The sequence below is a fragment of the Scophthalmus maximus genome, chromosome 6, assembly GCF_022379125.1.
Source record: "Scophthalmus maximus strain ysfricsl-2021 chromosome 6, ASM2237912v1, whole genome shotgun sequence".
In the NCBI taxonomy this organism is placed as follows: domain Eukaryota; kingdom Metazoa; phylum Chordata; class Actinopteri; order Pleuronectiformes; family Scophthalmidae; genus Scophthalmus; species Scophthalmus maximus.
The window spans coordinates 15,507,650-15,524,683 of record NC_061520.1 but is presented as its reverse complement, the minus strand read 5'-3'; the positions used below and the strand labels follow the sequence as shown (position 1 = coordinate 15,524,683).

Here is a 17,034-nt window from a genome sequence, read left to right as displayed (position 1 = left end):
TGAGTTGAATCATGAGTTTCTCTAAGATGACCAAACATTTATTTCTTGTCTTTCTCTCTAAAAGATGAATTAATGATAATTTGGAAAATACACTTTCAAGGCATGATAATTATAGGTTGTTTTTTTAAAACGTTTTTATTCAACAAGAGAAAAAAAATCAAACAAGTAAAAAAAACAAGTAAATCAGAAAAACACCTTTCATAAGCTCAATACTGTATCATATTGTACAATTTAACCATATCAGAAATAACATTCAATATAATTTACAATACAGTACAGTACTAGCGTAATGTCTGGACATATAATGAGAAAATGGTCTCTGACAATTTTTTACAATGCTAAAAATATGGAAAAACTGAAACTCACATGTTTTTATTGTTTATATTGGAAGCAACTTTACAATACAGTCAGAATGTCAAATGATGTACACTTGTACTTGTGGTGTGTCTTGCAGGGAGATATGTTCATTGATTATTGTAAGAGTCCACCCAAAACCATTTGCTGAACATTGCTTCTCTGCTGTGATCCCATCAATGGTCCCCCACAATTTTAAAAATATGCTTTCATATAGCTTAAAATGTCAGCGTTTATGCTCTCACTTACACCATGGTCCATTTCTTTTGTCATTACATTTGTTTGAGTGACATTATCTTTTTGGTTTTATTTTTCATCATATATCATTTTGGTGACAAAAAGTCTGAATATTAATTTGTAGCGACGTTGGATTTCAGCAGTGCATTTTACAATGGACAGAAAGGTGTGCTGAAGATGTGATACATGAGGCACAGTGGTGAACACAGGAGGCACAGTGGACGTCTGGACAGTCATTAGAGGACACACGTGAAGTCCAAGGAAAATGGTTTTGTTTTATAAAACAGCCCTATCCATGATAGCTGTGAGGTTTTTATGATGGATCCTGCTCTTGCTTGGTGTTATTATTTTACATAATTTTGTCTTCTTGTCTAGTGTCAGCTATGTACAGTTTTGACTTTTTGTTCCTCACCTGTTTGCACCACAATGCCAACTTTTTCCGCCATATGCAGAATTTTGAGAAATTAAAATGTTGTATTTTATGTAACAGAATACACATACATACACCACAATTCTGCACACATTTTTGGCTTCAGCAATAAAAACTGCCCCCCCCACCCACAAAATAAAACAAAGAGCTAGCTGCTTTTAATGCCCAACCTGCTCAAGTGAAAAGTCCAATGAGCCCTTAATAAAATGATAAACTACACATAAATAAACAAATCTTAAAACAAACTGACATAAGTGCAAATGTGAAGGAAAATTAAGAAAGAAAATTCAAATCAGGGTATAGATATATCTGCCAGCAACACTGTGGGAGAACATATCACGTCAGAATATTCTGGCATCTCTGAAAATTCATAAAAAGACTTTTAAAAATTCAAAGGTGTACATCTCCAAGATGAGTATTTGAATAAAACGTATCCAAAAATATTTTTTGCTTTACTGTAATACACAGAGAAAAAACTATCACTCTACTCCAATTATGAAAACATGGAAAAGTGTGACTTATCACGTATAAATACCTTATATAGTTTCGAAGTGTTATGTTCATATTCATTATATTAATCAAATTAATTTAATAGTCTAATATTAACAAAGATGAATTAAAGATTTAATTTGAATATAAATTAGAATTTAAGGACGGACGCTTGGTCCCACCAAAAGCATGCAAACTGTTAAACATGCTGCAGCTTTGGTGTTTGACTTTTTCTTTTCATGTGTAAAAAATCTTCCAGCATTCACATCACAGCAGAGATCGACTTGGACCTACTTGTTTTCATTCTTTGGGGATGTGAGGTTATAATGTCATGTCTGGTAAACCAGAATGAATGAAACACAGGCACCTTTACTGTGTGAAATGTCTTTGTCGAATACTGGAGGTCCACAGCATCTTTAGACAACAACTGGTTATGTGTCTGGACTTATAACTGTGACAAATCCACGTTTTGGAACAGTCAATTAATGTTGCGTGCTTTCTGACTGGAAAGTGATCATTCCATCACAGAAGTGTCTGACTGACATTTCTCTTACTCAAGCTATTGGCTTATTAACCTGTTGTGGTTCCGTCATTTGGAGAAGCCATTATCTTGAACATTCAGGCAAAACTGTTTTATCAAAAACGTTTTTATGGGTTACCAGTCAGTCACGTTTTCTTCAGACAAGTGTCATTTTGGAGCAGAGCTATTTAATCAATATTTGCATAAATATTACTCATCAATAGGCCTGCAGCATGTGTTTAAGTAGTGGCTGCTGAGACATCTGCGATGGAAAACACCCATTACGGAAGTGAACCACTTTGGACATCTGTGGGCGCACAACAAGTATACTGACAGAGCTCCAGTAGTACCATGCTCATGTAATCTCTCAGTGTCCTTCAGTCGACGCAGTTCGACATCCACTCACAAGGCTGCATCCTATCTCTCCACCACAGAGTCCGTGTCCATGTCGTTCAGTAAGTAAATGTCCGTGTGACGGGACAGTCCCAGTTGCCCCTGAAAGAGTGAGAGAAAAGAAGAGAATCAATCGTCATCAGCGAGGAGATTGTTGTTTTCAGCTAGTTATATCATTATTTGCCAATTCCTGGGAGGAACCTGAATTATGAAAGGAATTTACAACCGATTATTGACTTTAAATGAAGGATTCAACATGGAAATTCATGAAAATAGTTAAACACTTAGAAACAGTGCAAAACCTCACACGGTTACCTGCCAAGTAGACGCGTATACAGTTTATTATAACAAAGCTCATTTAAAACCAACTCTAGATCTTTGTTCATTTTTTTTTCAGAGACTGTAGATACCCATGATGTCATAATGTTAGTGGTCATCTGTACTGTGATTTAAATATAAGAGGAAAGCAATCAATATCGTGTTTTGATCAGATGTAAGAAGAGTCCAATCATTTCACACATTAAATTCGATGGTTTATGATTACAGATTAATTAAAGGTGCTCACCTTGGGTCAAAGTGCTACTTTCCTCATTTATTCCTGGAAAATCCTGGAAAAGAGCATTTTGTACCACATACAGTGCTGTGGTCTACCATCTACAGTGATTAAATAAAGGTGTATATCAGAAATGTTGCTCTTTGACCCCTTAATCTAAAAAGAAAGAGAATATATTCATATAGTTTCATCTTTTAAGCAGCTTGTGGGAAACTCCTAAAACCCAACACATCTTTTACATTTTCTATTGTTCTCACAGGTCAATTCAACAGTAATGTGAATATTAAACTGACTTTAAGCTACTCTGTACAGTAGTTAAAAGGTTGTACAGTAAGGCAAGTTATCAGGTCTAGTCATATATTTACTGCACATCTTGTCAAGTTGACACAAATAAGGAATCGTTTGTGTTTTTTCAATATTTATAAAACTTAAAACACATACAAATCACAAGTTTTTCTTTTGACATTCGGACAGAAGACGCCAACAAATGTCCATATATCCATCGTTTCCCATTTATTTTGGACACATGGTGTTCTTAGCAAAGAACAGACACTTATTCCTTCAATCCCAAAGAGCATAAAATTACGCAATGTAGTAATGTGTACTACAAGTTTTACCTGTAACAATTTATATGTTTTCTGTGCTGTTGTGTCAGAAATGTTTCATGGATAATATCAAAAGTACATTTCCACCGCATCTATGAACACCATGAAAACTCTGAACCAGTGACCTGATCCAACACGGTAGTGAACATTGAACAAAAGAATAACCTCTGAAAGAATCTGAGATCTTTACGATGTCAACACAAATCGCTCCCAGTCTACCCAGTTAGATGGGATTCATCAACTGTAACTGTACTAACTTAAACCTTTTCATTTGTCCTGTCACTGTATGTACTGTATACTCCCCAGTTCAACTTTAATGCTCTTAATGATTCATATATATATATATATATATATATATAAAACTTACTTGGATACTGCAAAATTAGGTGCTGTAGTACATAATCTCATTTTAAAGTTATAGAATGTGAAAATAAGGGCTGTAACACTTTTCTTTTCACCAAGCATTGATCACTTCCTGGTTCTACAGAACATGTGTTGACTTTAGTCTCAACTGTAAGCTACTGAGTATGAGGGAGGAAATGGTGGAACTTGGTGTTTGACAGCTGATATCAAAATATGATTAGAAATAGCCACATTTTCTTAAGCATTTTTTAATATACATCTTTCGCACTGTTTTTGTTTTTTTTCAAATATCCCTACTGTGAAAAACAAGTCATGGTTTAACATTTATTTTGACCCACAGTTCTGCTGTCTAGCAGACTTGTGTTGTGGAGAGAGAGCAGATTTTGTACCTTGGCCTGATGTGAAAAAACAAATAAACACCACTGTAGTAAAAACACCAGGAGATCTGAAAATAAATCAGTGGAGAACACTGGATACACTACAGCTTAATTTACAGAAAAGGTGCACCAGGATTACAATAAATCGACAATAAATTGTGTTTGAAAGAATCTGATCAGAATGAATTTTATTCTGCGCTGTAGTATTTTTGGACTTTCATTCACAAAATGACTACTTTTGAGGGTCTAAATTGTGATGTGCTGTACAGACTGTAAAGCCCTCATGGCCAAACTTGTGATTATAGGCTACATAAAGAATCTTGGCTTTCTCTGAACTTGTCACGATACTTACAACAACTGTGACTAAAACATTATTTTTAGGCAAACATAAAAGTGGTTCTTTTGCTTGTCTCTACAGAGCAGTACAAATATGTTGCAGTGATTTTACTTCAGGAATTCTGACCATATATATATTATAGGAATGTATTATCCATGACTATATTTTCTCCTGAGGCTCTCCAAAGAAAAATGATGCTGACCTGGAATCACAAAACAAACCAGAAGTATTTCCCCACACCTAAGCTCTGCCAGGCAAGAAGGAATGAAAGGTCTCCTGTGAAATGTTTAAAATGATTTGATGATGATCAGATTCTGCTATAATGAATTTTAATTCACTGATATGATGACTGACTGATTATTTAGGCACTTAAAGAGGCTCTATGGATGAGGCTGCGGTGATGAAACGGTTCACTTGTTTGAATGGTGCAGTTTAGTTCGGGTCAGGAAACAGGTGTGATCAAAAGTTTTCTCTCCATAAAATTAGGGCTGGATATAATTAGTACATATGATGCACTTAACAAAAACTTCATGTACTGTCTAATGATTATGTTTTCTTCAAAATATGAAGTGTTTCTGAATTACTACATGCAAAAATCCGGTGACTTAGACTGCTACAGAGAGGCAGAGAGACAATTGAGATCACATAGTCGAGGATGTAGAGGAAGTCGAAATCACAGCAGATAGCAGCAGCTCCTCCTCCAAACCAGGACTCTGGGGCTCAGGGAGAGCAAAGTACTTAATGCAGCTAATATTAGTTAATGTCATGAAGAATTAATCTGGAAAATATTACTTCATGATAGCTAGACCTCTCTTTTCTATTTAAAAGAAATAGAGCTAAAAATAAGTGTGGAGAAAAAAAGTGGCTTCATAAGACTTGCTGATGTTGCGTTGTAACAGTAAAACAATATTTTTTATTAATACTGACAGTTTAGATATTATTGTTGTAATTGTATAATTCTGATGTTGTTTAATCCTTAACAAACACTGGATTGTCGTGTGCTTATATTGCCTGTGCTGCTCTTGTCCTCTCACAGGCAGCAAAAAGCATCAAGGTTGTTTAATTAATTAGCAGCAGTACAGTCCCAAACAAGGTGGCCAGTATTGGAGTTCACCAGAAGGTTTTCTTGTTAGCTGGGGTCTAAAATCACTGGAACCTCTGTGTAAAACCTAAACTTTTATTTGACATTCTTTGTCACCGTACTCACGACTACCAAAGTATGTGAAAAACAACACAGACTGCTGAGAATGTGTCCTCTCAATTACAGTGGTAACAAAAGCTGAGCTGATATTTCTACAAGTCTAGATGACATTTTATAAAAAGTCGGAAAATTGTTATTTCAAGATACTGACGGTTAAAACAATGGAGTTACACTGTATGTTGTATGAACACTTGAAATGCAAAGGTAGATGCAGTTGTTGCCTTTGAGGATTGTAGCAATTATTGATTTGTCAAATATGTACATATTTTTCCTTTGAGGTCATCTCAAGCATCAATTACTGTCATTGAATATACTTTGCTGGTGTGGTATTAATGTTTGTCTGGTTTCCTAAAAGGCAACCAACTTTTGATACCCCGCCCAATACAAAATAAACATGTGACATTAGGGAGAAAAATGTGCGTTCAAGATCCTATGTGATCTCGAGAAGTCCTGGCTGTGTAAAGAGTCTCCGAGAGGACAGAGGAATGCTGGTGGTTACTGTCCTGTCCAGCTCTACGAGTCGTACTCTGACTGCTCCTCTATCAACACAGCAGGTCGCTTTCTTACCCTGCTGCTAAAGTCCAGGCAGGAAACCCCCAAGGCAATCAGACAGTGCCATGCCTGCAGACAACCACAAAGGAGAGAGGGGTCACGACACAACAGGGTTCAATTTTACACGTGGGTTTTTTTTTTCTTTCACTCAAAGAATTGTGAAACACAAACTGAAACATTTCAACACAGAAGCAGTTTTCAAACTGAAAGTTTATAAATATCAAAATCATGCATACTAGTAATATGTCATGCTTTAATTACAGAAACCCAATCAATTGTTGCCGCAATAAATTTTTTTGTCGCCTCTATAGCTTTTTAGAATTAAATTTCTTAATTCCTTCAGTTCATTGCTTAAAACTCAGACCAGTTCTGTGCGTTGATCATGCTGCTTTAACTGCCTTTACACTTTTAATGTTGGATCACTGAATTCTTATTAAGTATGTTTTGCTTGTGCTCACACTTGTCACCGTACTCTGAGTCTATTTCCACGATCAGAAATTCAATTTTGTATACAGCTATTAAAACAGAATCTTGAAGAGTTCAATTCCTACATGGTATTTAAATATTTTTGCTGCATTTTGGTTCTTGGTTAAAAGATAGATAGACTGAGCCGGCAGCAAATTTAATAAAATGGCTTCATTGTGAAATATTTTGTCAGAGAATCATTGTTTGCATTAAAAAGGTCACAAAATGCCACAGTGAATGTACAGCTGCAGTATAACTTACCAGGTAGACTACAAAGCACAGATAGGCTATGGAGAGGAGGGAAGCGAGGACGTAGAGCAGCACACTGTTCAGCGACGTCACATAAACCACCACAAAGTACATGTTGATTGCACAAACCACCAGGATGACGACACTCCCGGAAATCTTCCATACCCTGAACAAAACAGGCCAGCAGTCAATCAGACTTTGAGAAATATTTTTTTTTTTTCTAAAATGAACAGGATCCTGAACAATCTGTTTTCTCCCTAGAGTGAGAATTTACTGTATCAGGATGACATTTTTTTGTCAATGAACAACAGTTCAAGGAATACAACTAACAAAAACAGTATGTTCTTCGGAGGCATGACAAAAACAATTATTAAGAAATTACTATAGAGTGAAGAAATTCATGATTTCATATGTAGAAATTTCACTCACCATCCATTTGCAAAGTCGTTCATTATGGATGTCAGACTGGTGAAGGTTAGGATTGGGATCAAAGCAAATGGAAGCTGTTGGAGAAAGAAAAAAAGCCATACTGAATATTTTACAGGATTATGTACCACACTGTAAGGAATGTATCCTTCTTTTATTGTCCCTACAGTGTGCTACATAATCAAAGAGCTGGGCTGTTGATTGTCTAAGAGCAGAGTAATGTTTGAGAGTTTTTTACAGAAATGATCTTTAGAGTTTTCCACAAGACTGGATCTTACCTGCATGCTCTGAAGCACGTTGAGAAAGTCATTCATGCCTGTCAGATGCTGGACATCCTGAAAAATGGCCACCAGCAGAGTAGGCACGATGGCGATGGAGCGGGTCAGCAGCACCCGCGCAAAACGCGACCATCGTAGGTTCAGGAAACCCTAAGCAAACAGAGAAACACAAGGATGAGTGTACACATTTTCAGATATATCTTTGTTTTTAGGTTTTTTTGCTTGACCATAAAAGAAAAAGGCATTCTCACCTCCATGACAAACTGCCCGGAGTAAGTGCCTGTCATTGTGGAACTCTGCCCAGCTGCCAGGATCCCGACGGCCCAGATGTACAGAGCTGCTGGGCCAAAGACGCAGCCCAGGACCACTCCCTGAACAAACAGACCAACAGAGGATTCATTCATTATCCATCTATCATATATCTATCACAAAAAAAAATAGTATATTTAAGTCTGTCACTTCCCCAGTGTGAACATAGCACATATTCAAATGCTTGGAACTGGTGTGTTGTATGGACTTTGTGATACAGATATGCAGCCTATTGAACTAACAGTAAGTGACAGCAGCGGTCTGCCCAGTCTTGATATGACTTACTGCACCAGAATAAGTGAAAACACCTGATTGGAGGTGCGGAGACCTAGAATAGAAATTGTCAAAATAGTTCTGTCCTGTTTACATTTCATTGTTTTTTAAATTTTAATACTAACACGTAGAGGGTGGTGACAATATCAGACCTGTTCCGGAATCAACTAATAATGCACAGCATCGAGCCAGTCAGAATTGTGTTTTCTCGAATCTTCAAATCCTGTTGAGGATGTAATGTATTAGTAACAATGCCCTGACATACCCCTTTGTAGATGTCCACCTCCAGTGTGTCGTTGTTCAGAGGGAAGAGATCAGTGTGAGGACTCCCGGTTGCGTTGCATTGCTCATTCTGCAAACAGAAATCAACAACTGTACTGCACTGTGTGAGCCCAAAACAATTACATCAATGTATTAAATACGCGCTTCAGGGTACACCCACCACTTGTATATTGGTCTTAGCGTAGAAGGCCTGAGCAAAGACAGCCACCACAAAGACGTTGATGAGAAAAGAGATGAACAGAGCGATAGTAGATTCGATGAAGTAGTACTTGTTGGCTTCTTTTACTTCCTTCTTATTTCTGCGGTCAATTTCCCGAGACTGGTACATGAGGGAATAAAAAGAAAAACACTCAAAACACAAATCTACAATTACATTTATATTTTTTTCTAAATGACATTCATGTCTAGTTAGAAAAATCCAATTGTTGATTCCTTCAGGATTAAGTCTTGTGACGACACATATGTTTCTAACCTTGACCAGCGCAGAGTGCAGGTAGATGTTATGGGGCATGATGACGGCGCCCACGATTCCCACGGCCTGCTCCAGCTGCACAGGTCCACACCCGGCACAGTACGGTAAAAACATCCCCTTCAGCAGCTCCCCTTGGTCTGGCTTTACCAGCACATACTGAAGACAGGCAACAAGTTAAGCATGTCAGGATGCTATGAATGACTCTTGTGCGAGATATGACAAAAATGTATAAATCATATTTGAAACTTAAGGGAGCCACCATACCTCGTAACCAAAGCTTATTGCCATTACAGTGATGAGAAAGCCAAAGAAAGCTTCGAGTTTCCTCAGGCCTACAAAGAGACACAGACTGTATCAACACTGAGAAGCACAGTTTTTCAAGCACCGACTTGAAGCTGGTGGTTGTTTGTCTATAGGACAGAATCACATACCATATTTGTCTAGGAAGAGGAACACAAATGTGTCTGTGATAGTAATGAGGACTCCTGCCCACAGTGGGATCCTGGAGGAGAAAACAGAAACAGTTATTTTTGGTCAGTAATTTTTAATAATTTGGGGGAAAAAAAACTGTAATAATATAAAGATGTTACCTGCCCACAGAGAGGAGGTTGAGTGCTATGGCACAGCCAATGACCTCCTGCATGTCTGAGCCAATAATTGCCAGTTCAACCATCAGCCATAGGATGATCCGAGGAACCTGAAAAAGAAAATTATCAAAGATTCATATAATCAGAGTTTAGTAAATGATATCAGTTAACAGACTGGAATAAAGTCTTTAGAAAAGAGCTTCTCATACTCCAGCTCAGGGTACCTCTAGTTCACAGTTCTAGTAATTCGACCTTATATAAGCAAAGGTTAATGTAGAGGGAAGAAGGTAAACGTGTAATAATAGACATGCTCACTGTTGGATACTGGCGGTTGCAGACTTCAGCCAGATGCATCCCTGTTACGACCCCGAGGCGAGCGGCTAACCGCTGCAACAGCAGCCCAATGATGGTGGCTAACAGGAGCACCCATAGGAGCTGAGAGGGAAAGACAGACACACCGATCAACACAAAGAGATTCCACCTTTTAATCATGAGTTTTATTTGGGCAGAATGCCAAATTAAAATGAAACATGTAAAGTCTTCATTTCAAGCATTATGATAGTGTGGAGCACTGAAAATTATGGTGGTGGCAATAATGCCCTTGTTCAGAGTAAAAAACAACAGCACAATAACCAGAATAGACGGCTAATCAGTGGAATCGTCAGTGAGCAGCAATGTAAACTAATGAGCCACGGCAACAGTCATATTTTTATTAATCACCTTAAAGCCAGCTTTAGCTCCAGACTGCAGGTCAGACTCGATGTTCCCTGGATCCAAGTAAGCAATGCTCATTAAAAACCCTGGTCCAGTGAAGGCCCAGAGTTTACGGAAACTGAATATCTGGAATGAAAGACAGCAAATAATTTTTTTTCTTACCAATGTTGTAATCTGAAAACTTTGAAATATTGAAATATATAATAGATCCAATTAAATCTAACAGATTATTGGTTCACTTATAAAACATCTAACAGTTGTCGTCTGTACCTGGTTTTCACTCTCTGGAATCGGCACCTTGTCTTCAAAGTATGTGGAGAAGGGTTCTTCGTCGGCCACGGGTGAGGCCGGAGGCGAGATGGAGTTGTACTGGCTCGTCTGGACTCCATTATCCGAAGGGGAGTCCTCTAACAAAACCACAGAATAAAAAGGAACAGAGGGGAAGGCTTAGTTCATGATAAACGAACACAAAAAAAAAAACATCCTTCCATCCGCTTCCTTCTTCCTTGCTTTAAGTCTACCAAACCCCCCTCTGTAACTGAGGTGCCATTACAGATTTTTCAGATGAGGCTTGATCACACGGCTACAATGTTTTTTACAAAAAACATAAATCAGCTTTTAAAGACCCAGACATTTACAGTTGCCTAAACAACATTAGAAAGCATAGCAATTCCTTATGTAAGTATGCATGAGTATGTGTAGACTGTTCTGGGGTCCAAGTGTGTTTATTAAAGGGGCAGTAAGTGAGTGCGACTCCTGGTGTCTCCTAACTTAACATTTAATTTATGAATGGGTGTGTATGAGTCTAAGTATAAATGAGTGTGTGAGTGTGTAGGTGTGGTCGCGCTTTGCACACCTGGAGCAGAAGCTGAGCACAATCATGAATCCATTTCCGACGGTACAAAGTCTCCAGTCCTCTAATCACACAACTCTAATCACACAACTAACTAGCGGTAGTTTGTGAAGGTTCTTAAGAAATGTCAAGAAATGTGACAAGAATGTCTTTGCCTTGTACTTTGCTCTCGGTAACTTGTGTTTCCCTGGGCCAAGGATCCGGACGGTAGCCTGTCTGCTCCTCGTCACCTCTCGTACCACCTACCCCCACTGTTGGACCAGCACCTCTGTTGCTTTGATAATATTAAAAGACTGTTACCATTGCCTTATCCATTATAGCGATTTTAATCCAATACACTTTTTGTGGGATTCAGCGTATATTTCCTGATGGTCCGCTAGCTGTCGGTTCCTTGTGTGCACCTATTAAAAAAATAGTTTTTTCCAGCACAGTCGGGCTCTGTAAATTGAAAAAATGGAGCGGTACACACCACACAACACTGTGTGCACTGTGCAGTTTTCCAGACATCACTCCCCGACACCCTAGGAGACGTGCTAGCGACAGATGCTAGAACTCAGGGGTTTTGGCCTAGTGGTTAGCGTCTCCCATACTCGAGGCTGCGGGTTCGAGCCCCGACCAGTTCGGTCCAATCATCAACAACAACAAACAATCTTTCTCCAAAATCCCTTGCGTACACTTTTTGTGCCAGTTTAAAGAGCCATATGCTGTGAAAACATCTGCACCGATAAGCTAAAATCACTTAAACCTCAATTTAAAAAATGTTACATGACAAAAGACTTTAAATTACATGTATTCAGTTGTTTAACAATAACATGTAATTAGGATCACTTTACTCAGATCCAATGACTGAGAGCATTGAAGGGAAAGATTACAACAGTGAACATAAACAAAAATCACACATGAAATTCTAAAGACATGTAATTATTGTTTAACATTCATGACAAATATGCAATTATGGTTCCTACATATACGTAATTTAAGTAAACCTGTAGAGGTGGTGTACAACTCACTGAGTTCAGAGTTTTCATTCTTGTCTCCCTTCATCTCCAACTCACTGCTGGTCCCAAGGTTCACCGCTCACTAACAGTATCTCTGCTTTCAATATGACTCAGCCTTTATCATGCTTTTTCTTTTCTCTCATTAGATGTCACAATGACATTCTGACACCGTGTTTCTAAAAGTGACCGGCCAAGAGAAAGAAGTAAAGACCGCCCACATGATAAACTTGTGCCCAGGCAAAAAAAAAAACCTGCCTGCCCTTTTCCCTTTAACAAACTAAACAGCATTTACACAAGCAGCAATAAAGGTCATAACTATAAGAATTAACAGCATTCAGACTTTTAAATAACACAACCAAAAATTATTTATCCATAGATACAATAATCTAGCATCAGGAATAAATCAAGTAGATCTCGCTTTTTGTAAATATTTTGTTGGCCTATGAGTTTCCAAAAGCTAAACTCTGGTGCTGTACGTAAAATATTGTTTCAAGCATGCAGACTGTGGCTGAACGTATTCTGCAGCCTTAACCAAATTCCCAGCGGTTTTAATGAAAACAGCAGGTGTGTTTATGAGGCGATGATCATGTTTCTGTTATCTTAAGCAGTTACCTTCGACGATGTCTCCTTCTTGCTCGGCCTTCATCAGGGCAGGCTGAGAGATCCCTGGGAATATGAGGGATGGATATCAGCCCCCCTGCAAAAAGACAACAGGGATGAGTCAGAAACACATGACTGTTGAGGGGTGAACAGTAATTATCATGCTACGTCAGTGACGCTTTGATCTCAAGAATTAACAACTATTGCTGCCAAAAAAAATAACTTGAGTTTTTCTCACACCAAGAATGAGCAACTTTAATGTGAGACTGTGCAACATTTTGTTCTCCGTTCCCCCTTTATTGAAAAACATTTTTTTTAAATCATGTCTTAGAAATGACTTGGCAACATCAACAGCAAGTAAATGCGGACTTCATTATTGAGAAATAGGGTTGAGCACTTGTGCCGGGGTTTCACTTCCACCACATCCATCATTCCTTGAACACTCTGCTCGGAAACTCTGGTGCATAACTGACAAAACCTTAGTCCAGCAAAACAGCTGGTTTTTACAAAGTAGACTAGTGTTCTCTGATTTAGAGAGTGGCTCGTCAGAAAGCACATGACTGGTGTCACATGACCCACAAGTGGGGCAGAGGCAGCAGACAAAGCAGCGTTCCCAGCAGTCAAGGTTTCCATTGGAATGCCACTTACTGCGGCTGAACAAATGCTGAGATTTACAACCAATCATCAGTGTGACCGGTTCTTTGACACGTTCCTCAATAGCAACAATTAATGTAAAAAAAATTGTATTTGAGTAAAAGTAATAACTGGGAAATAGATACGTTTCCAGCAAAAGATGAGACTTATTTTAAAAGGCCACAGGAACATAGTGTCAAAATGAATCAACCTTTCCACAGGACATGGGGTTTACTACTTTGGAGACTGGCCTTTTCTAAGGAGACTATCGAAGAACTCTCTTGTTCTTTTTCTCCGAGGGCTCTATTGGATACTCATCAGCTATTTGACGTTATTTACATTTTCTTATTATTTCAGTATTTTCAGCTTGCTGCCTTTGTTGTTGCACCTGGCTGATGCCGTAGATGTGCACAATGTTTCTGTCTTTTCATCGCAGTCATCTGTAAAGTGTGTTCTGCTTTTGATCAACCAACAGAAGCTGTGCTCTTTTGCGACAAAGCAAATGTGTCAACACACAACAAATTCTTTGGCTTTATTTATACTGACATATTTGAAACTGTATCCTTAATGTGACCCAGAGTCCATTCCTGGATTGTGTAACTGCGTTTTAATGTGTCAGCATAAATCTTATCAAATTCCATGGGCACCAAGTGTGTGTGGTGATAAAACAGGTTCAGACTGACAAAGTGTTGCTGTAGCAAAGAAGGTAACTTGGTCATATTCATCCGTCATGTTCTGGCAACAGTGCCACTATGATGCCCTCCTCTCCTTCCACATTTTTCAAACTAACATAATTCTTATACTTAATATTCAACATTTTCTAGATCATTCTAGTTATTACACATTAACTACCCATTTCGCACTTGTCCTACTCCTTCAGCTTCTTTTCAGTAAGCAATCCAGTTTATCTTCAGCAATCACCATTCATAGCACAATTCCTTCAGAAGTTGCCTTTTCTAATTTATTTTTGATGTAACCAAACTCTGTAAAGTTTGACTGGTCAAGGTTGTAGATCTAAATTTGAAAGCAGTAAACCTACTAAAAACATTAGTCATCCAACTAAACTTCTCCCAAAAAGCTTTGGCCTTCGCAAACACCATATGGGCGTTATCTGCACAGAACAGATTTTACAACACTACTGTACATCTGTGACAACTCCCAAACTGACTATGATCACTAATGTCACAGCCGTCATATTATGGCCCATGCACACTCTTACACTCCATGGGAAAATAAAGAATCTCAATACAATAATGACAAACTAACAAAATGACAAATTAAAAAAATGTTAAGTGTGGTTTTTAATCCTCTTGTTAATCTCACCTGCAATTTCTAGTCGCTCCTAATATCTTCATGCAACAACAAATCATCAGAATCAAACCCAATCAGCTGCCGTGAAGGTTAAACAATGAGTTGCCAGATGACATCATACCAGTGAACCCAATGTTCAAGGAAAAAATTGGTCCATATAGAACATGTTCCACAACTCACATGCAGCATTACTGATTAATTAATGTCTACCTGCGTTCATGAGCTTTCCGTGTTTCCAAGCTTGTGCTTGCCGATCGGCTTCAACAGTCTAACCAAAATATAAGACTCAAATTATGCACAATTGAAAGCAAATATGTATTTTTGTTTGCGTCACGAAAGATATTACCATAGGGGAAAAAAATGAAACAGTAACTTTTCTTTCCTATTGTAACTGACAATAGGTGTCAATAGTGTATAATTATGTCAGTTCCTTTGTTTACACTTGCAAAGTAAACAATTCACATATTGGTAGATTTAAGGTGGTTCCAAATAAATGCGTATTACACAATTTGGCATAAGTTACATTACATTTTGCAACATACCTGATGTATCTTGCATCACATTATACTGAATAAATTTCTCGTCATAGGCAGGAAGTAAATTTACTTAATTAACACCTTAAACTCATCTTCCTTAAATAAGGGACAACAGCCACAAGAGATGATCTAGTTAATAAAACTATACTATTCTTGCAGAGTGGGACTTTCCAACACAGTATCACTTGCTTGCAAGCTGCTTGAAGTAAGAAAAGCAGACCTAAATACTGCGAGTAGGGCTGCAAATAAAACATTTTTATGACATTTTTAAGATATTCACTTCACTGTTGTAAATAACAATGAAAATCCAACCAAAGACTGTTTCACAGATGTTCTTTTAAAATGATTAAAACGATGAATCGTGTTGCTTACGTTTGGACTCTCTGTGATATTATCTCCCCTCATTCTGCCCTGTGATGCTGAGACTCTCTCAACATGGAAACATATTAACACACCAACTAGTCTGATGTTTGACTTTCCTACCTGCAGGCTGACATCATCTCTCAAGGTCTAACACGCAACAGGAAAGGCTTGTGCAAATCTGGAAAACTTGACAATGTAAACTGAAGTTGAGTTAGACTGTTGTGTCTGTGATCACATTTCAGGACGAGGATTTGCTTCGCAGCTTTGTCACTTGACCTCGGTTACGGTACAACCGGTGTGTTGTCTGAATACAATCTGACAACAGTGTGACCCCCCGAGACGTGGTGAATAGCAGCCAGGATCTAATCAGAATTAGAAATAGGAAACACCACTTGACCTCTCCCCTTGCAAGCTGCGCGATGGCTACAGATGAACCAACTAGCTATAAACAAATATTACAGCCAACAGACACGTGGCACGTACCTGTATGAAACAGCCTTGACCCCATCACCTTAAAATAATAAACAACCAAACACCAACACTGTCCGAGCGCTGCTACTGTGGAGCTAACGAGTTCCCATGACATGTTAGCTACCCGGCTGTGTCTGTTAGCGCTGGCCTCACAGTCCAAAGTACGAGAACAGCCTTACCTTGGTTTACGTTGTGGGAGAGTCGGCAAACACACTGTGTTTTCACTGTTAAATCTACTTTTAAACTGAAACCGCGTATGCGAACGTGAGCCGAGCTGAGCAGCACGTTACCGCTCGATCCTGGCAAAGTCGTACCTGAGTCCGAGCGACTGAATGAGCGCAAGACCCACTGCGCATGTGCCAGGGTCCAGGACCGTTATGATTGGTCAATAGTTGGGATAATTTGTCCTGGGCTTAAACTGTCAGGCGCACAAACGGTCAGGCTAAACTCGGGACGAATAGACTTATAATGGTTTAGACCATATAAAAAGGTTACAACCTGTGAAAAATACAAAACTACTATCGGCAAAATGTATTTAAAGAAACAAAAGTAAAAACATTCAATACAGAAAATGACTCTGTGGGCTTTATATAATGATACAGTATTTAATATTTTAAAATTGACGCATTCATGTGTAAGTTGCTGTTTCTGTTGTAGTCGACATGGAGCTAACTCTAATATACTCTTATACACCGTGGTTATAAAAATAATGAAAGGTATAAGGACATTATCTCAAGTACTGTACTTTCTGTACTGTACTATTCCAAAGTTCTTGGAGTATTCGAGTATTTCCATTTGCTACT

The 17,034-nt window shown here is 38.4% G+C and overlaps 1 protein-coding gene across 2 annotated transcripts; it reads right to left on the bottom strand.

The window, feature by feature from the left end:
- Positions 1 to 106: 106 nt before the first annotated feature.
- Positions 107 to 16,570, bottom strand: LOC118309808 (natural resistance-associated macrophage protein 2). 2 transcript variants are annotated; one of them, XM_035632321.2, is made up of 17 exons: positions 16,411 to 16,570; positions 12,930 to 13,014; positions 10,737 to 10,873; positions 10,473 to 10,592; positions 10,068 to 10,187; positions 9,756 to 9,862; positions 9,597 to 9,667; positions 9,430 to 9,497; positions 9,166 to 9,321; positions 8,854 to 9,012; positions 8,677 to 8,763; positions 8,081 to 8,200; positions 7,830 to 7,979; positions 7,555 to 7,628; positions 7,138 to 7,291; positions 6,427 to 6,480; positions 107 to 2,525 (listed from the first exon to the last, which is right to left on the bottom strand). In XM_035632321.2, exons 2-17 carry the CDS (start codon positions 12,961 to 12,963, stop codon positions 2,448 to 2,450), a joined length of 1,689 nt encoding a protein of 562 aa, XP_035488214.2. In that variant the 5' UTR covers positions 12,964 to 13,014; positions 16,411 to 16,570; the 3' UTR covers positions 107 to 2,447. The 2 variants fall into 2 exon arrangements, with proteins under 2 accessions (XP_035488214.2, XP_035488215.2); XM_035632322.2 differs by lacking the exons at positions 12,930 to 13,014; positions 16,411 to 16,570 and adding an exon at positions 12,330 to 12,482.
- Positions 16,571 to 17,034: the final 464 nt, after the last annotated feature.